A 22,479-nucleotide genomic window follows, 5' to 3' on the forward strand; every position below is an offset into this window, starting at 1 on the left:
TGCAAGATGCCATGTTTTCTGGGAATGTGTTCTTTTTGCTTTATTTTGGTCACAGTTTTTCTCTTCTCCTCTTGTAGGCATGTTCATATTTCACATCTAATGCGTTGCCATTGAAGATTACTTTCATCAATGCTAATCCAATGGGCAAAAATATCAGCATCATTTTTAAGGTACAGTAACTCCTAAAGCATCAAATTGATTACATTGGTAGAAATATTGATATATTGCTCACAAGAAAATTACTGGTGCTATTTTCTGCTGGCAACAACACAAAAGATTCCAGTTATTTTTGATTTTGTATTTTTTACAGAATTATACTGCATGCCAAACTATGATTGGCAACAAATCAAACATTACTGGCTTAAAGTCCATGAACCTTCATTGCAAAATTTATGAAAATATGTTCCAATAAGCAAAATTATACAATCACTTTTGAGTAACCAGAAACTGGAATGTGTGGTGAGCTCCGAGGTCAAGAGCTTTCTTTTGGCCTCAATACTAAATTAGAATCAAAATTACCTGTAACTCAAATAACATAAATTAATTTAACATAAAATTATTACCTGCAAGCATTTGCTTATTTTAGTAATTTGGGCTCTTTTATTTTCTTTTGAAATAAAACATAAATATGGGCCATATCAGTCTTTCTCATGAATCCCTTTGGGAAAACAGAGTCAATGGTTATAAACAGGTGGGAAAAAGAGACTAAAGAAGAAACTAAAGAATTTGCCAATCATCCACCTAATTTAATCAATTATTCAGCCAAATCAGACAAGTTGTCTTTGAGTGATATTTTTGGTGGATTCTGACTATTTTTGAAGATAGTAGGACATCCAGTTTTTTTCCTTTGAACTGTGTAACCTCAAGCAATAATGGTTCAATGACACTGCATATTTGCTGAAGGAAAAAAAAGAAACCTGGACTCTCATTTCGGCATAATTTTCTGCTTGTAATTTAGAAAGCATTTTCAAAATAAAAATTATTAATAGTTTGAAAGCATAGAACTATTGTTTTCCTTTGGACATATTCCACTTCTTTCACTAATGCTTGAAAACCTCCCCTTTATCATTTTTTATTTTTATCAAAGACCATTTACTCTGAAAACTTTTCAACTGCCCTCATAATAAGAGAAGCCAATGACTCAGAGACTGATGAATCATATGTGTATGCTTATCCTCATAGTCGAGAAGCTCTTGGCATTCTGTTTATCGGTGCATAAATTTATGACATACCAAATAATGTTCCACTTAACTCTGTCCTGGCTGACTTGGAAATTTGGGTAAACATTTATTCAGCCTTTCTTCACTAGACTTTGAGTTTAAAATATTGCACATGGATAATAAATTGAAAGATTATCAGAGAACAACATTGTAAGCAGCTTCTAATTTGATGGCTGAAGCTTCTGTGATCACTCAAAGGAAAGTTCTCATTTTCTTTGATCTTCCATCAGAAACACAAGGTACTGTGAGAGATAATAAAATAATTGAAATCACTCTAAAATAGCTAAAAATGTATTCAAGGAAAGAAATGACATATACTATATCTGAAAGCTTTTAAAGGCAGTCATAGAGAAACCCAGAGTCTATAATTTTGTTTTGAACAGGCTGGAGATGATCTTCGCCAGGATATGCTTGTTCTGCAGATTGTCCAAATGATGGACAATATTTGGCTGCAGGAGGGCCTGGATATGCAAATGATCATTTATAGATGTCTATCCACAGGAAAAGGCCAAGGTCAGTACATGCTAGATAATGGGAAGACTTACATCATTTCTGTCATGCATTTACTGGTAAAATGCCACCAAACTTTTCACAGCGCTCCCTTTAGACTATAAATTTTAAAATCCAAAGAACTATGCATATTCTTCTTTCTAAACAAGAATTATTTTCAAAAAATTATAAGCCAGAATAATTTACATAAAGCTTTAATGTCCTCTTAGATATGAATGAGAACCTTGACAACCCAAGGCTCTTTGGTGTGCCTTTGAGATTAGCTCATTAGTAACTGACTCCTGTCTCTTCTCTTTTCCCAATTTAATAGAAAAACCTATTCATTTTAAAAAAATTACAAATGTCACCTATGGATGCAAAACTTGAAAAGTTGCAAATGCTTAAAGGAGCTCTAAAAATTCTAAATACGTTGTAAAGCTGAACTTAATTTCTAAAAGACGTTCAAGCAAAATGTAAATAATATCAACAGTCAAAGGTGACCATACATGCAAACTTTTAACATACTTCAGCATTTCTCTTCTTTTATAAAACCTGAGCCATTATTGTGGAAATATACCTGCATTGATACATATTACCAATGAAAATAATGTTAGTGGTCCACTCAAATTATTACCAAAACATTAGAGGTAAAAACTGAATTTAATTACAATCATGCAGAATTTTATATATATATATATATATATATATATATATATATATATATATATATATTATGTATTTAAGATATCTTTTTGATAAGTGGTCGTTGCCATTTAGAATTTCATTAAAATAATTGGTATGAGTTAGAGCAGAGACCTCTGCATGAACAAAGGTATGAACAAAGAACTAGAAAAGGGGCCTAGAACCATGTAGTCATTATTTTTTCATTCAAGCAGAGATACAATTTAATCCTATCATCACAAAAGAAGACCTTTCACTGCCTGACTCTCCAGTTCCTGACATTCCACCACTAGGCTCAGTACCCCCAAACAATTGTGATTTGAGATTTTAGAAGCCAGGCATGGAAGTACCTTCTAGTTAGCTTAACTTGCAACTTGAATTTCAGTGAGACTCTATTGTCATACTACCCAATAGGGCTATTGTTTCCATGCCAACTGTCCCACCCCTGGATCCTTTCTAAAGCTTTAGTTCCCAAAAGAGTCTTTTTATCATTGTTACTCTGTTATCCTTTTATTCCTTGAGTCTTACTCTCCCTTTTCTCATGTGACCTAATTCTTTCATAGCCTAATATGTTGAAAATGTAAGAATAAAACTATATGAGCCAAGCTGAGCTTTATGATGTCACATGGATCCCCTTTTCTTCAGAAATTGAATGCATCACTGACTTCCATGGAATTATTCAGTTCGATCTACTCATTTCTCAGTATAATCACAGAATGTAACAGAAGCTACATCTTTTGAAGTTAATAAAATGATTCGGCAAAAAATAATTGTAGACTTGCCCAAAGTTGCAGATGTCATAAATCAAACAAGTCATCCCCCACTACCAGCAATCTTCTATAGTTGTAAAAATTCAAACAGCATTATGCTAGCAAATTATTTCTTCAAGAAAAATAGAAATCATTAAAGCAAATGTCATTTTTTAGGTTGTATTTTTAATCATGTTCCAAGGCTTAATAAATATCTACTGTTCTCAAGAAATGGCACAGAGTAAGGTAGAGAATACTAAAATGATTTGAACAGAATTGTAGCCCTTAAGGAGAATATATTTCAGACCAGAAGCTTACAAGATCTTATCAACATTGTTGTTTATAATTCTCATGACTAACCCTATATATAATAATAAAAGCCTAATATGCTAAGTGTGTGGTCAATCAGTCAGCCATTCAACCAATCAAAGTGATATGCTAGTGATATGCTAAGGCTGCTCAACCACTTGCTGCGACCTGCACTGACCTCCAGGGGGCAAACGCTCAGATCAGTAGGTGAGTTTTCTGCTGTGGTCAGGCCAATCGGGACTAAGCAAGATGGGCCAGATATACCCTGGAGCCCTCCCATGGTCCTGCTCTGGCTGGCCAACCTCCTGCATTCCTCCATGGCCCCAATTGTGCCTGGCCTGCATCCTCTCGTAATCTGGGACTCCTCAGAGGATGTCGGATAACTGGTTTTGGCCCGATCCTATAGGCCAGGCCAAGGGATCCAACTGGTGCACAAATGCATGCACCATGCCTCTGGTTTGTATATAATTTGTATATAATGTCCTAATAGCTTTGGAAGAGACTATCAAGGCAAATAAAATTTTTTTTAATAATTCATGTTAATTCTGGATCTATAAGTTTTATTGGCATAAAAATTACTTAGGGGAATAGGAGGAGCAAATATAACAAAGCCCCAACCAGGGTTTTAAGGCAGGTTCACCACTGGGGGTGAGGGCAGAGGTACTCAAGTTTTGGGGATTGAAAATGTTTCTTATGCACCTCTTTTTGAGAGCCACTGCCTTTATGGTACCACTTTGAAAAGTTTTGTTTTTAAGAATCCTGCTACTTAAAACATGACCCATGCACCAGCAGCATTGACATCACCTGGGGACTTGTTGGAAATGCAGGATCTCAGGCCCCACCCCTTTCTACTGAATCAGAACTTAGATTTTTGCAAGATCCCTGAGTGATATATATGTGCGTTAAAATTTAAGCAATGCTGCATTAAAGGACTGTAAGAATGGAACCATGTATAATATTCAATTTGCACAGGACTATGTTAGAAGTATTTAAAAGGTGTAGGATATGTACTAGCTTAAAATGTGTAAAATGTAATTTATGTTTTTATTTAATAGGCAGAATTTAGCCATCATGATTGTTGTAAATTGGGTACAAGGTTTTCTGAGTAGTTAGCAAAGCAAGGCTCATGATAAATGACTTGGGATTTAGCAAAGATTAACTTCCTGAAGACAAATGTGACCTAAAAAGTAACTGATATTGTGATAGCCCATATCCAAAGGATATAATGATCTAAGTCCTAATTTCAGGCATGATGAGATGTGAGGCTATAACAAAACACTTGGGAATCAGGTAGAGATAACTTCCCTTTAGGAAGTGGTACATGGAGGGTTTGGGAAAATTAGGAGGGAAATTTTCAGGATTAGAAAGAGAAATTGCCTCTAATTTTGTCACTACTAAATGTATTGCTTTATATTTGCTGTCTCACTTAAATACACATGAGAAAACCTACACATGAGCCAATTGCTAATGAAGGAGGAACTAGAGGTGTTATATTAAGAATGTGCCCAGTTTCCAGGATTTATCTCTGGGGTATTATTTCTCTTTCTTTTTATTATTTACTAGCGGCCCTTTGCACAAAGAGATTCATGCAATAGGCCTTCCTTCCTTTGGCTTCCAGCACCGGCTTTCCTCTGACACCTGGGACCCAGGCCTTCATTCCGGTCAGAGTCTGCCATTTTCCTCTTCGCTGCAGACTCTAGAGTCTGTAGTCTTGTCTTCACTGCGATACTCCACTCCTGTAAATCCCTTCGCGGGTCCCCCCACCCCCCACCTCCGCCTTTCCTCTCATAGCAGGCTTCCTACCCCACTTGGCCACTCTGTGCCTAGAGCAGCTGGATAGCCACCAATATTGGCCTTCTAATTTGCATACTCACTCTGATTGGCTGTGGGCATAGTGGAGGTACAGTCAATGTACATGTTTGTCTGTTATTAGGTAAGATTTGTTTATTTGGCATACAGGTTTCATAGGTTATATTTGCAGCATTCAATTCCCACTCCCTATGTTTAAGTTTCTTTCTGATCCAGCAATGTAGGTGCCTAATGGTCACAGCTGGGCTATTGGATATTAAGAGAGATTAAGGCTGCAAGCAGCAGCCACCAGCCAAATCCAGCCTAGAGAAGTGTTTCGTTTACCAGCACTGTGATCTCCTTGTTTGTCGTTGTTTAATCGAATTTTTTAAGGTAGACCATGAAACAGTCAATTTTAAAAACTCCACCATCTCTCTTTTCATACTAGTATACATACATTTGTATACCTGGTCCCTTTGGGAATTTGGGTTTGCAACTCTTGCAATTGCCAAGATGGTATAAGTCATTCTGTACTTTAGTTTCTTTCCATGACTTTATTTACAGAACTGCACATTGTAGGTTGTTTTGAGAACATTAGTTCCAGAAAAGTCTTAAATATTGGGTTTAAACTCCTGTTCTGAACAGAATAAAAATCAGTGAGTTTGAAAATATGTGCATTTCAATAACCTTATGAAAACAATGAAAAAGAAGCTTTGATGTACATGGCCAATGGAGCAAAGGTCCTGTTGAAGTAAAATTAGGATATGCTCCCTTTAAAAAAAAGTTATTATCGCCCAGCCAGCATGAGTCAGTGGTTGTGAGCATCAACCTGTGAACCAGTAGGTCACGGATGCGGCCTGATCCCCAGCAGGACCAGGCAGGAAGCCGCCTATCAATGATTCTCTCTCATCATGGATGTTTCTATTTCTCTTTTCTTCTCCCTTCCTCTCTGAAATCAATAAAAATATTTTTTAAAATGGTTATCATAGTTTCTCTTTCATGTTGACTGAGAAGGAAGGGCAGGTGACTCTTGACCTGTTTACTGCAGAGTTATTGTGTTCACACCTAGGAAATTACCATTTAACAATGAAGCTCTTATGAACCTGAACATTGATTTTTATAATATATTTCAAGTATGTGTTATGGAGATTTCATTTTATCTGCTTAAATTGTCCTCCCTTAAATTGTGAATGACCACTCAAGCCATATATTTATTAACCCCCAACTCTATTGAACCACCAGGGTCTCTGTGAGACATCTAAATTGGCTCTCTATTGTCATTTTAGAAAAAAAAAATATTAAAGCTCTTTCTGACCCATCTGATCCAAGCACAGCAAGTAGCCTCATTGTTCCCAGGATTTAAGAAAAATTAGAGGGGAGGCCATCTAGATTAGGCTCCTTCAGGAAAGATCTGGAAAGAAAAGGGTTCTCTAAGTCACGTCAGTATTTTCTACGCATCCCTCATCCTGTGAGGAAAGAATTATTTTTTTCTCAAGCAGGATTGGTGCAGATGGTGCCCGATGCTGTGACCCTAGCAAAGATCCACCGCCATGCTGGACTGATGGGACCGCTGAAGGAAAACACAATCAAGAAGTGGTTCAGTCAGCACAACCACTTAAAGGCAGATTATGAAAAGGTTTGTCCTGCTGGAGCTAATTTTACATAATGCGCTTGAATAAGAATATGCTCTGGTTCATTAGAAATTCTGATTTATGGAAAAGTAACTCCTCGAGTTCTAATTCACTCAGTCATCAGCCTAGTAACAATGGCCCAGTTTAAATGATATATTAACCAGATAAAAACTTCTGTGTTTTTTGTTTGTTTGTTTGTGGGTTTTTTTGTTTTTTGTTTTTTTTCTGGGTCAAATTCCAGGCTATTCATAAAGACTCTCATTGCTCAATTGTCTTCCTTATCTCACCTAAGATGATGCTCCTTCAACAACGCCCTTCAAGTTACCTCTGCCAATTTATACACAATCTCCAATTTCTAGAAATCTCCCTCTTTCTTTTGCAATACATTTCTCCTGCCAAGCTCTACTTTTTCATGCCTTATTCTTTCAATGTTTGCAAAATGCAAACAAATAAGAGTTTATTAATTTTTTTATATCTCCATACTTGACAAAACATACTGTTTTATTAACTGCGAACATTTACTCCCACTTTACTTCCTCCAGGCATCTGGCCAGCAGTGTACAGTCATGTGGGTTCTATACCAGGGCTCCTGGCTAAGGGGGAGGAGTTGCTTAGAGCCAGGCCTTGTTCTGCCTACCAAGACAGGAACTGGTACATCTGGGTCCACCCAGGGACTGAGACACCTTTATGCTAATTCACACAAAGACACAATATGCGCCAGCATTAAACCTCCTCAGACTGTTCTGAGCACTGAAGTTTCCTCATTCTAGAAAACTCTACAGTACTGGAAAACTGAGATGACTGTTGGGAGACCAAATAATAGAATTAGAAGTTATCTTGAACTCTATGTTTGTTTGTTTATTTATTTATTTATTTATTTGTTCATTTTATTGTTTGAAGGATTACAAATAGTAGTAGATATGTCTCCTTTTTTCCCCCCTTGACCTCCCCCCAGCCTCCTCTACTCCCCCCCCCACATATGCCTTCACCTACCCTCCCCATGTCTTGTGTCCATTGGTTATGTTTATATGCATGCATACAAGTCCTTCAGTTGATTTCTTACAGCACCCTCCCCCCACCCCCACCCCAACCTCCCTTGCCTTCCTGCTATAGTTTGACAGTCTGTTCAATGGTTCTTTATCTCTATAACTATTTTTCCCATTACTTTTCTTTGAAAAATCTTGCAACTGCAAACTAGAAATAAACATATAATAACAAAAAATATTTGAGTCCCAATTTCAGTGTCCAACAGTTCTGAGACCCTATTTCAATGTCAAATAGTTCCTTATGTGTACATGTCTCTATTTTTAGCTATTCCCCACATGGTAATTTGAGTTTTACACAAATCTCCATTTTATGTTTTAGGTATTTCCACATACATTTGCTCTTTACAGCCACGATATGAAGAATGTAATTTATCTTTAATTTATAAGTGAAGGAAATCTAGACAGACAAATTCTCTCAGCTGAAATTTAGAAGTAGTTCTTGATTATGTAATTTTGCTTTCATTATACTTTTTATCATTAACTCTGATGTGAATGCATTTGCTCATTTTTACATGTCCATTATTCTTGTGTTATTGTTCTTCTATGTATTAGGCCTTGAGCAACTTCTTCTACTCCTGTGCTGGCTGGTGTGTGGTAACGTTCATCCTGGGAGTCTGTGACCGTCACAACGACAATATCATGCTGACGAAGTCAGGCCACATGTTCCATATTGACTTTGGAAAAATTTTAGGTCATGCGCAAACATTTGGAGGGATAAAGAGGTCAGTGCACAAACAAGTTTTATTACAGTAATTAAGTAATATCTTAGAGTGATATATAATGGCATAGAAATCCAGCATGTGACTTGCTCCCCATCTTGAAACCATGAAGAAAACATAAACATAATTTAATAATCTAATAAACTAAAGGAAATATTTTTCAATAGATGGTTAATGGAAAAATTAGTTTTCTAAAGTAGTGGACTAAATTGGTCCTCTCTTATGAGATGCTAATCCTATTCTAGTCTGAATTATTAATATATGAAATACAATATTTTAGGCTTTTTTTTTTTAATAAACCTTGAGTGGACAATGAGGCATAAGTTTATGGTCTGAATGCTTCTGATATATTGCCCATAGCATTCACCACCCCGGTCCACATATTATAAAACTAGCACCCTTCCTGAACCCAATCAGTCTTAAGTCATTGTAAATGTACTCAGTGAGCACCTTTATCAACAATCTTGGGCTACAACATTAAACAAGACAAATACAAACCGTGATCTCCTTCTAGTAAAGATAGCAGGCATTAAACATGTTAACATGCAAAGAAATAATATGAGAAAATAAGGTATTTAATTTTTTATTAAGAAACTGAAGCAGAGAAATGGGATAGAAAGGGACTGAGGCAGGGATGCTGTTTTAAAGAAGCCCCTTGGAAGAGATGAGAAGAAGATATATGAAGATCCCTGAGAAGAAAGAAAAGCAAAACTATCAACCATTGGCATTGAAATAAACATGACATGTTTCAGTGACAACAAGAAAGCTTGAGGCCTGCAGATGGGGTAGAGAGGGGCAGGCAGTAGGAGGTAAAGGTGAGGAGTCTGGTGGAGGCCAAAACAAGTAAGGCACTGAAGACATAGTATGGAGGTTGGCTTTTATTTTATGTCCAGGGGACCAGTTAGGAGGCAATAGTTAGGGGAAGACCTTAATGGTAAAAAGTGATGCAAGCTGACAGACTTAGAATATATTTTAGAATGAGCCACAAAACCTGCTAATTGTTTGGGCTGGGGTGGGCCCAGTGGGTTAGAAGAAGAAAAGAAAATGTTCAAGATTGACTCGTGGATTTTTGTTCTTAACAAATAATAATATCATTTTCTAAAAAATGAAAAAACTGTTGGTTGGCTAGATTTTAAAAAAAATCTTATTTAAGCTGAAGTCAAGGAAACCAAAACTATAAGGCCAACGTCCCTTGCTTTAAAAAGGATACTTCATATAAAAGTAGAATTGGGATCAGACCATTCCATAGTCTAATCAGTCATTTAGCTAAAAACAGCTCCTCAATAGAAAAAATAATAATGTCTTCTACAGTATAATGTGATGAACTTTCTCAAGATGACCATACTTTGGCTTTAAAATGCCAACATAAACTATATAATATGGATCTTTGAGAATAAAATTGATTTCTTGCTGGGTTATTGCCCTTTTATACTCATGCTTACATCACCATTTCAGAACATCTCATGCTATCAATCAATGCGACTCTGTTTAGGAAAGGTTTGCAAACATCAGGCTCTCCTCATGAGTCAGCTCAGCAACACTATCATTTGGATTCCTTGCCCAGGTGTCCCTGAACCATTCCTCTGAATCCCATTTTCCAGAAATCTGGAAAGCCCATCTTTATGCTTGGACCAAATCTGAGGTTCCTGCAGACTTTCTAACCTTGAAGAAAGAAAGAAATCAAATATCAGTAATGAATATAAAGATTTTCACATCTTGTACATAAACAAGCAATCCTTCCTTATTGGTTTTAATTATGGGAGTAGATAAATGATTCTAGGAACATGTGGTTAATCCCTATAATGGGAATACTGACAAATTTCACCAACTTTCTGAAAAATATTAGTTTTTCTTCTACAGTATTGCTTAATTATTATCTTCATTGCTCTATTTTCTCTCACAAAGATTCAAATTAAAGTGGTTCAATTATGCATACACAATTTTTCACTCAAAGTTCCCTGTAACAATGATTTCTATATAGTCATTTTTCATTGCCTAAAAGATACTTTTGTAATAAATTCTAAACTTCAACTCAGTTTTTTGATGACTCTCTTTTAGAGAAAAAAGTAAAGAAAGGCCTTTATTGGTGATGTTCATTGCTCTCCTAATTCATACTTTTTAGTCTTTCAACGCATATTTCCATAGTCTATATCATCTTTCACTTTGTTAATACTAAACTGGATGAAATATTTCTTGCAGCTTTCTTTTTAGATACTTTTAGAGATTGTATGAGCAGCGGTTTAGGTCAGATACCCTGGAGATAGATTGTATGGTGTGTGTTTTTAATCTAATACTAACATGTGCCAATGATATGACCTTGAACAAATGGCTTCTCTGTGCCTCAGTTTAGTTATCTATAAAACAGATTGTTTTGAAGATTAAATTAATTGATGGATGTAGAGGTTAGAAGAGTGCCCAACATTGAGGGTCTATACATATTTATTGTAATTACTTATAATTAAGTATTCCAAATAAAGTGACAAGAAAAGAGAATGCATCTCTAGGTGAAAATTGTTTCTTTCACTTTAAATTATCAAAATATATTTGTGGTGCTTTGTAAAAAAATCCTTATTGATGAAATCATTACATATATCCTTTTTTCCTCCCATTGACCCCTTATGGCCCACTCTCTTTAGAAAGTATGTGCTCTGAAAGTAAAAAATTGAACTATTAATCCTTTAAGTTCTCTGACTTTGAGGCTTGTTGACTGACAAGACTGGATTGCACACTATCTGTTAGGTTTAGTTAGATTGTACCGTATTTCACCAAATCATCCTTGACTTCAGAAATAACTTTAGACATAAGCAGAGATGTTCTAGACCAGCATCAAAAAGCCTTTTGTGTCTATTAATTCTCAACTCCACATTCAATGACATCATATTGATAGACTAAAATCAGCTGTAGTGGGAATGTATACATGATTAAAACTGGCAAATGTTACAAATCATAGCTTTTTCTTATTAAAAAGTGAGCTAGTTATTAAATATATACCACCACATATCAATTCATTTAAAACATATGGAAAAATCATTCCAGAACTCAACAAAATAAAATGCAAACTCTGTTCTTTTCTTATTAAATTATTTCTAGCCAGGATGGTCTAAATATTATATAGCTGTTTTCTTACAACATGGTTTATATTAATTTTCAAGTATTTATGATCATTTTGATATTATCTTCAATAGTTAATTACCACTGATTTAAAGATTTTTTTATGAAAAATCCCAGAGTCCAACTTAGGACTCAGTGCATTTATAAAAGTTGCTAGACTTTGGGAGAAAAACATGTTTTAGATATAAGATGTCATTTGTGAGGATTTCTTTAATTAATAATTGCCAAAACTTGGAGATCTCAGTGTCACAAGTTCTTTCTGTAACAGTACATGAACCTTTGTGTTCTCATTATATTGTACCTATGAGGCTTCCTGTGTTGTCTAATTATAAAAGTTTCTATCCTACCCAATGGAGATTCCAAATTGCCTTCTCAATTAACTCATGGATATTAAAAAGGAGACTTGTGTTGGACAGCAAAATGTGCTCTCTGAAATGTAGGTCATTTGTGACATCAGGAAAAGTGTATACTTAAACATTTCTCAAAGTACTCAGTAGTCATTATTTGTGCTCTAATTTCACCAACCACTATGATGAGAGTCTGCAAGTTTTAGAAAATTTAAAATAAGACAGTTTAATATTACTATGATGTTTCCAAGGGACAATAACATTTGAATTTTAAGAAATAAATAGTAATTTCAGTAATAAAATGTACCTCATTACTGAGTCCCATTTCGGTTCTAGGTAGGAACACATATTCAAACACTCAAATCTTTCAAACCTGGGACTAAAATGTGTGTACATCCATTACAGACTTTATTAGTTACTCAAGTAAATGCTAGATGAACTGTCTGATTAAAGGGAGAGATAAGTGTGCTCACAGAGCCTAGAAGACCGATTCTACTGTCACGAGAGTTGCCTGCCTTTCCAGGCCACTCTCCATATCACCAATATTGAAACATGTAGCTCTTCTCAAATTGCTGTGGATTATCACTGGGAGAGGTGGAAGAAAGTTCTCCTTAGTATGGTGCTGTATCATCCAGGGTGGGGAACCAGATTCTAAAAGAAATAGTCATAATTACTTGAAATACATTCGTTTTATTAGTCCTCAGAGGAACTCTTTGAAGTAACTACTGTTATTTTCTCTAATTCACAAATCAAGAACTAACTTAGTTGTTATAACTTGTCCAGACTGTTGGGCAGTAGTTCATATGACCCATGGGAAGATGTCATCTAGGAGACTGATAGTCCCATTTTTCACTAATCCCAACACATCCTGTTTTCTCTTCAGAATTGGCAGAAAAATGGCTGCTTCTTTACTTAGTTCTAGATGACATAGTGGTCTTGAATTTATGGCCATGATATATAGTAAATTCAAATCTTTAACAACTGCAATTAAATATGTTGTAAGATGATTGTACTGTGACAGGCATTCAAAACCTGAGCCCAAGTGTTCAAGTTGCAGAACCATTTTCTCATGCATTAGCAATATACTCCATTGTGTGTGAAAAGGCAGGCACAATTGCTTTCTCTATTTTAATTTTTTTCTTACCTTTAACAAATGTAAATTCTTAATAATAATAATCTTGATATTCTCCATGACTTTATATAAAGAGATTATGTCTACCGTATGCTTAAAAGGTAAGTTTATGCATTAGTAATAACAAACAACAAATTATTGTCCTGATATTTCCCATATAAATGTATTTGCTTCCTTAATAAGTAGTATTTGTAATAGAAATATTCTTAAATTTCCCTCAAACATGTGTATTTTAAAACTACTACTCATTTCTCACCAATATTGGAAATATATAAAATGTTTCCTAGAAGTAGGAAACAAAACAGGTAGAAGGTAAAAGATATAGAAGCAGGAACAAGTGGATCTTGGGCAAGTAATGGTTAAAATAGTAATCTGGACAAATGTAGTATAGTCACAACAAAATGTTTTTGGTGTATTTGCACAACTATAAATGAGAGATTTTCAACATATGATTCAGAATTCAATAATGGTATAGACTGCAAGAGATCAAATAGTTTCCATTTTTCCATCTTGCCACAGCCAATTTATTTCTCAGATTTATAAGTATTGCTTAAACTTGAGATATGGGATCTAGTACACGGATTCTGCAATCTAGGATTAGGTTTGCATTGGAGTGGACTGATAAACCAAATCCCAGCTATGACTCCTATAGCCTGTAGACATGGGATAGGGTTTTGTTTCACCTGTGAGGCCTCTTTACATTTATAGAAAAACTTTAGTCTAACTTTGTGATTTTAAAAATTGCTCAGAAGTTAGCCATGTAGCATGGTTGAGCATTAATCTATGAACTAGGATATTATTACTGGTCAGGGCACATGCCCGGTTTGTAGACTCAATTCTCGGTGGGCATACAGGAGGCAGCTGATGGATGATTCTTTCTCATCATTGATGTTTCTACCTCTCTCTTCCTCTCCCCCTTCTATGAAATATATATTTGTGTGATAACACATTTATATATATATATTTTTATTTTATATATATATATATCTTTTTTATTTATATATATATATTTTTTATAAAGAAGTTAGCCATGTAAATCATATAGGAAAGATGTAAGACTTATATTGTTAAATACATTGAAAATTTAGATTATAATATTTAAACACAACTAAAATTATGTTCATTATTATTATTAGTTTACATTTCTCTAATTTGGATATTTCTTTTGTATTTGACTTGCCTATGGTATTTCTTTGTCTGACTTATAATGCTAGTTGCCATGAAAGCAGGAAATGTGTTATCACACAAATTTGAACAGAACTGTAAAGAACTTTTCAATAAAAATAAATTTGGTGAAACATTTTTCTCTATTGAAGAGAAAAGCAAAAAATAATTCTGGAAGTTGTAATTTTAAGACTCTTAAAATTATTTCAAAAATTCCATTCAATAACCCTTAGGCCAAACCAGCATCAAAACTTTTTTGTATTTTTCTTATTCAGTGAGTGAGCTTAATCACAGAGAGGTTTCCAATCTTTCCTTTGCCAGTTTCTATTAGAAGTGCTAACCCTTCGTCTCAGGTCTCTTTATGTTTCAAATAATATGAAAAAAAGACAAAAAATAAGGAAACCATCTCTCTGGTCCTTTGTTTACTTTTTTTTTTTTTTACCAACCATGGGACTATAGAGGGTGATATTATTTACATACCAACATGGTCCTCTTATATTTCCTCCTTTCTGATAAGTAATTTTTGGGGCCTAGTGTGAAATGAAATATAGCTATGTCTTTTTTTCCTTACTAAGCATATGATAGTGAATTAATAACATCTGCTTTCTTCAGACTGCCTTCTGAAAGAACTTGTCATTACATATCTCAACTTTTACCTGAAACTTTTTCTTAAAGGGTCAGCATATCTTTAAAGAAAAAAAACACACATATGATTTTTTTTATCATTTTAAAATTTAATAGTAAATATATTTTCTATAAAATGACCTTCATTATTAATTTGTTCTTACATTAATTTTTAATTTTATAAAAATTAATTTTTAATTCCCATCTCATATATCTTGGAATTAAACATTTGAGACAATATAGGTTGCCATTGTAAAACAACTTGTCCTTCCCTCTCTGTTGCAGGCCAGCTATATTTTCCAAAGTCTACAATTAGCAAGTTTCTCCAGTTGTCCCACAATGAATGAGGTTCATCCATTAGAATAGAGAGAAAATAACAAGAAATTAATGGAAATAAGCTGTTGTAACTGCCTAATTTAATCCTACAAACTATTTCTCCTCCTGTTTAAGGTTGCTACTGTTTTTGGTTTGTAGGGACCGAGCCCCTTTTATTTTTACTTCAGAGATGGAATACTTTATTACAGAGGGTGGGAAAAACCCACAGCACTTCCAAGATTTTGTGGAGCTTTGCTGCCGAGCTTATAATATTGTCAGAAGGCACAGTCAACTACTCTTGAACCTGCTAGAAATGGTAAGTCCCTTGTGGAATAACAAAAATAATAAGCTTCATTTATGTCTGTCTTTGGACAGTCTATTTTTGCTAATAACTTGGAGTTCCCCAAAGAGTTATTCAAAACAGAAAGAAATTAACAAACTAAAAATACCATTGTATAGCTTATAAACACATTTCTTAATAAGTCATTACATTAATTCATAGTTATTGTTGCAAACATTTCTATTCAATAATATTGATATAATCAGGGGTTATCTCAGTATATTTTTATTAAAAATTAAGGACAGTATTTAGAATATTTTATCAGTTGTATTTTCATTTTTTTTTTCAAAAGTGCTTTTAAAAACTTTCACATTCACACATTACCTCAACCCAATGATGTAAACGATGCAAGGATTTTTCCTGTCTCTCTCCTAATCACTATCTTTGATCACTGCCTATTTTCCAGATTAGAAAGTGAGGGTCAAAAGAAATGTGGGGTGACTTGGTAGCAACTCAACTAGAACATGCTACACTTAGTAGTATATATTGGACCACAGGGGAAAATTTAATGTTTCATTCCACTATCCTATACAAAGAGATGATGATCATATATGCAGGGTGAGAGGGGGAAAATCTGTTAGAAATATCTTCTTGGAAAGGAATTTAGTGATTTATTTGGTCACATACATACACAGTAGTAATTACAGCAAACTTTAAGTTTTGGAAATTAGTATCATGTTTGGAGTCAATAAGATTATCAAAAAACTGAGGCCCAGTGTATGAAATTCGTGCACAGGTAGGGTCCCTAGGCCTGGCTGGTGATCAGGGCCAATCTGCAGGGTAAACAATGGGGCGATCATAGGGCCCCTGCTGGCACCCACATTGGCTGGCCTGGAGCTGCCTGCTCACTGGTCTCACCACTGCCAATGGTTGCCTCTTTCTGGGGGGTGGTCCGGAGAGGAGGCTCCCCACTGGCACCTGCCTTGGCTAGCCAGTGGCCTGCAGCTGGGGGCAGCTCCTTTGTTGAGGGTCTGCACCCTGGTGGTCAGTGCACATCATAGCAACCAGTCATTCTGCCAGTCGTTCAATTAGCACTTAGGCTTTTATTACATAGGAAAGAGGCTCGGTGCACGAAATTTCTGCACTGGAGAAGGGGTCCCTCAACCAGGTCTGTGCCCTCTTGCAATCTAGGACCCCTCGCTCCTTACTGCCCTCCTGCTCGCTGCTCCTTATTGCTCAGCTCCCTGCTCCTTAGCGCTGCTGCAGAGGTGGGAGATGCTCCTGCCACCACCCCCGCTGCCCTTGCCAGCCGTGAGTCCCGCTTCTGGCTGAGCGGTGTTCCCCCTGTGGGACCACACTGACCACCAGGGGGCAGCTCCTGCATTGAGCATGTGCCCCTTGGTGGTCAGTGCACATCATAGCGACTGGTTGTTCTGGTTGTTCCACCATAATGGTCACTTAGGCTTTTATTATATAGATAACTGTTTTAGTCCAGCTGGTGTGGCTCAGTGTTTGCGTGTGGACCCATGAACCAGAAGTTCACCAGTTTGATTCCCATATTGAGCACATGCCCAGGTTGCTGGCTCCATCTCCAGTTGGGGGCCTGTAGGAACCAATCAAAGTTCCTCATTGATATTTCTATCTCTCTATCCCTCTCCCTTCTTCTCTCTCTAAAATCAATTTATATATATATATATATATACAAAAACTTGTTAAGAGGCTTCAGTTAATGATAATTGTATTTGATATTATTAAAAGCAAAAACTTGGTAACCAGGTCTTCATGGGTTTAAATCCTAGTTTGGCGTTTTACTGGCTACATTCCTCTGGGTATATTACTTAACCCTGGTAAGACTCTGCTTCTCCATCTATTAATGCAGGTAATAGCATCTACCTTCTATGTAGGATTGTAGGATTCATGTATGCACACCTAATAGCAAATGCTCTGCATGAACACCATCTTTATGTGTATTAATTGATTACATTTCATAATAACACTAATAAATAATTAACATAAAGCATTTAGCACAGCATCTGCCATATAATAGGGTTCAGTTAATTTATTATACTAGAGCCTTGTTAATCTATAAGAGTACTAACCAATACAGTATCTTCTAGTCACATGTGGTTCTTTAAATTTGATTTGTATTGAATAAATTTTAAATTCAGCTTCTTAGGCTCACTAGCCACATTTCAAGTGCTCAAAAGCACTCCAGTGGACACACATGGTTAGTAGTACCACATTGAACAGCACAGCTGTTCATACAAAATATTCCCATCACTGCAGAAAAGTTGTTAGGTAATACTGAATAAATGCTGACCTTGTTGTAATGAATATTTTATTTGGATCCTTGTTTTAGCTTTAAAATAACATATGTACCTCGCTTCTCTTTTCTGTCTTGAAAAATGAGAATTCTCTAAAAATATTATAAACATGTAGCCCTACAAACAGATGTCGGTTCCTTCATGTGTAAATTGGATATATAAGGTTCTGTCCATTTCCAGAATCTTCAAGTTTGGCTTTCCAATAATAACCAGTGACTCATAGGGGTAGATTTGTTTTTTATCTCCCAATTCTATTAAGCCATATTGCAATCATGGGATACTTTATGGTTCATAATGTGTTTGTACAACAAAGGAAATTATATAAGGACTGAGTCTGTGACCTTGAATCCACTTACATAAAAAATATTCAGGTAGGATCTACTACAATATCTACTTGGGCTCTGACAGGCTCTAACTCATGAATCCATGAGCCCTTGAGTACTTACTTTATGCCAAAAATTGGGGAGGATACTTATCATATGAAACCCAGTTAGACTTAGAATTTTCTATTTAATAAGGAAGATAAAGTTCATGTACACAGTAACAGAGGTATCCAACATTTCTAAATGTCTATAATGCTGTAAATAGCTAAATACAAGAGTAAGTAGCATACTAACTACTACTTGAACCAAAGACATTTCAAAATTAAACCCAAAGCAGAAAAGTACAAATATAGTTTATGCTGTTTCTCAGGAGACACTAAAATTATGCTGAATGATAATAAGTGATCATACTAATGTGAAAGAACAGCTTTTTGGAAAAAAATGATTCAGAAAACTATAATATAAGTGAACTTTTTTCCTCTTATTTAGTAAACTTTTCTGCCTACCTAAAAAGAAAACTGCTAGCATGAGTCATAATATATTAAATAATCATTAAATTATAGAGTTAATGTAACATCATTTCATTTAAAAAATGTAGATGTATGTTATTTTAACCAAGTATTTTAAAAATTCTCATAATATACTATTAAAATCAAATGTTGAAGGTTTCTGGCATATAAAATATCCAAAAAAAAAAATCTCTATTTTTTAATTACTCAAGTCTTGACTTTGGAGCTAAAGAAGAAAATTTAGCAGTGAAAAGTACTAATTCATATTAAGCATATAAACTTAGATTTAGGCTGTCACAGAAATTGAAACGGAGATCAGAGACAATGTGAACCAATTAGACCAATGAACAAATTGTGTGTGTGTGTGTGTGTGTGTGTGTGTGTGTGTGTGTGTGAAACAACAGGGTGTTATTCCCTCTGCTTCTGGTCATTTAACTCTCAATTTTCTTCTTTTCAGGTTTCACATGGCATTCTGTAGATTCTCAAAGCATTAGTAAAGGTTTCAGCACCATACTTGCTATACTATAGCTTCTTATAATAAAAACTAAATTTAAATTTATGAAAGATTCTTTTCTACCTATGTGGGTAATCTACAGTTCCCTCAATTCTCTCTCAAACTGACTCTTGTTGTGTAAACTTCTCCAAAAAGAACTGAATGTTCCACACCATGACACAGATATAATTTGAGAAATACTTTATATGAGTCATAAATTCACCTTCCATGAATGATCAATAGCCAGAACCATGAACACTAGCATGTGGTAAGTCCAGTATGGAGTTAATGACTCATACTCCATAGGAAGCAGCATGTTTCCAAATATCCAGAGTCCTTCATATTTACTCCTGGGAAAATAATCCGTGAAATTCCCATCTTGTTTAAAAGCACGTCTGCAAGAAACTCGAGTGTTGCTGGCTGAACTCACTAACATAAAATCCTGTATTCCATCAGCTTTCCTCTCATTAAAAAATCAATACCAGCTATTATGGAAGGTTCCCAAAGAACATAGGGACCATTTACCCATTTTAAGATGTTTTTCACACCCATTATTATATCAGATATTTCCCAGCGGAAACCTTTCCGACTTTTCTTTGTAGTGATAAGACTGCTGGCTTCCTGAAGCACCACTATCAAAAGAGATGTGGATTTAGTAGGAGAACAGAAGTAGAAAAAAATTTTAATGTCTCTATCCTTTAAAAAGGAACTTATCTGTTAATTACTTGCACTAGTCACCCTTTCCTTTCCTACAGTTGCAATTGAAGTCATTACCCTGTAATCTATGCTAGGAGACACTTGAACTACATTCTGAGGATCAGAGAACAGACGTAGCTAAACAGGCTCTGGTCGGAGGCAATCCTTACTCAGGTGTACAGATTCACAGCACTTGAAGCCTCCTCTCTAAGGAGTGGAGACCATTAATAAAGCCTAAATCATAGCTTGCTACCTTTAATCAGCTACATAACAAGGAGAAAGCTGGGATTCTGATTTTAAGCTGGCTGCAGTTCACACAGTTCACACAGTTCACACAGTGGTGTGTGTGTGTGTGTGTGTGTGTGTGTGTGTGTGTGTGTGTGTGCTGACAGAAGGAGTAAGCATAGGGTCTACTTCCCCAAGGAAATGTTTGACAGAGTCCTACGCAAGCAGGTGCGAATTCACTGTATCTATGGAAACTAGGAAGCAATTCAGATATAGGAAAGAAGTATTTTCTTAGCAAATGGACAATCACATGTGATAAGGGGGGAAATTGTCTCAATAAGTATACGGATGTCTTTAGAACTCAAAGTACAGAACTGATAAGATAAAGCCTAATCTATACTCTTGCTGCTTTTGAGAATATATCTCCCTAAGGGTGATTTTAAACTTAGTAGTCCAAATGTTGGACTTCTTATAGGTTTCCAATGCTAAAAGGATCAGGTATTTTTTATTCATTCATTAACTTATACATGCATTCATTATTTCATGGACATTCATTAAATTGTATTTACAAAGCAGCATGCTAGCCACAGATGATTCAACGTTGAACAAAAATCCATTTCCTGTTCTCAAAGAACTTAAAATACAATATGAAAAACATATACATGAACAAAATATAGTAAAATCTTGGCAGTGATAAGTACTGTGAAAGAGGTGGGACTAAGATATGACTGTAGTACCCAAAAATCAGTAATTAAATCTTATCAAGGGGATCTATGGGGCTTTGAGGATGAAGAAGCATTTATGTGAGCCTTTAGAAAGAATTTCAATAGATAAGGAGGAAGAAGAAAGGAATTCTGGCTGAGATAAAAATATAAGTACATGTGAAGGCTTAAAGAGCATGGGCATAACATGTGTTGGAAAAGGAAGAAATCAAGTGTACCATCTGTGATACAGATGAAGAGCTATGTGGACAAGACTGAAGTGACAGATCACAGTGAGATTATGAAAGACATTTACAACAAGAAATGTATTTTTGACTTTAATGTATAAACACCCGAGAACCTGGAAGTTTCTTTGTTTTTGATGAGGGAATACCATCATCTAGCTTAGATTTCAGAGATAATAACTGGGAAGTCATGTAATTAGAGAGAGGGGTTGATGAACTAGGAAAAGGCTATTCAAGTCATTCTAAGCAAATGAAAATGAGGAGCAGAACTAGGGCAATAATTGCAATGGAAAGGCAGATGGATACAAGAGACTGTTGAGGCAGTTTTTATAGAATTAAGTGATTGACACTGGAAATTGGGAGGAAGAAGGAATCAAAACAAATGTGAATTTCTTGTTAGTTGGAGAGTGGTGAAAGTAAAAATGGAGATATAAAACAGGAAGAGAAGGAAGAGTTTACAGGAGAAGATAATTTGTTCAAATTTAATAGTGAATTTGAGATGTTTGGTCATCCATGAGAGGAGGCATTAACAACTTTGCTGGACCACCTAATCCATTTTCATGGTTCCAACTATTATATACATGCCACTGACTCCAAAATCTATATTTAGTGCTATGTGGTTTAGGCCTCATCCAGCCCTTCAAATATATCCAATCAATCACCCAAGTTTTCTCAATTCTACTTATATTTAAAATCCTATAACTTCTCTTCATGCCTAAATAATCTCCTAATCCAGCTTCTTTTTTGCCCTCATTAAATCTATTTTTCAAAAATAACAACAATGATTTCTCCAAAAATACAATTCAAGTATTTTATTGCCCATGTAAAAACAGTAAAAGCTATCTCTTGCCTTTAGGTTAAAGCACAAAATCATTTATATTGCTAAAACATCCTACCCTACTTGCTTTTTCAGCCAAATCTCTTCTCACTCACCCCCAGGACACCCTCTCTTCCAGAAAGCTATAATGGATTTCTTTCTGTGAACAAATGGAAGATATCTTGCTCTCCTCTACACATCTCTACATGCTGTTCCCTTTATTTTTAGGATTAACAGCATTGCTCTTAACTTCCCACATCTGTGTAAAAGTGCCTCTATTCCAGAGCAGGAAATAATTTCTCATCTTAATCATAAAGATACTGGTGACATCATTCCTCTTTTCTATTTTTTTTTTTTTTTTGCAAAGTTCACATTTATTTCACAGAGATCTTTTTTTTTTCTCAAAGAGTTTTGCATATGACCCTACAGAATATTATCCCTTCAGTCGACACTATAACATAAACAAAGTAAAACAACCTTTTATAGGTTGGCAGAAAAATGCCTGAGCCTTTGTACAATTATGCCTTTGATTATTTCAGTG

The 22,479-nt window shown here is 35.4% G+C and overlaps 1 protein-coding gene across 1 annotated transcript in view; it reads left to right on the forward strand.

Moving 5' to 3' along the window:
* PIK3C2G (phosphatidylinositol-4-phosphate 3-kinase catalytic subunit type 2 gamma) overlaps window positions 1–22,479 on the forward strand; it is a 264,337-nt gene that overhangs the window by 168,856 nt on the left and 73,002 nt on the right. Inside the window, exons 21-25 of the mRNA XM_036458057.2 lie at window positions 78–170; window positions 1,604–1,733; window positions 6,736–6,872; window positions 8,466–8,635; window positions 15,485–15,641. Coding sequence (XP_036313950.1) covers window positions 78–170; window positions 1,604–1,733; window positions 6,736–6,872; window positions 8,466–8,635; window positions 15,485–15,641 — 687 coding nt within the window. The remainder of the gene's footprint in view (window positions 1–77; window positions 171–1,603; window positions 1,734–6,735; window positions 6,873–8,465; window positions 8,636–15,484; window positions 15,642–22,479) is intronic.

The sequence above is a fragment of the Pipistrellus kuhlii genome, unplaced genomic scaffold (genome assembly GCF_014108245.1).
Source record: "Pipistrellus kuhlii isolate mPipKuh1 unplaced genomic scaffold, mPipKuh1.p scaffold_m20_p_3, whole genome shotgun sequence".
Classification (NCBI taxonomy): Eukaryota; Metazoa; Chordata; class Mammalia; order Chiroptera; family Vespertilionidae; genus Pipistrellus; species Pipistrellus kuhlii.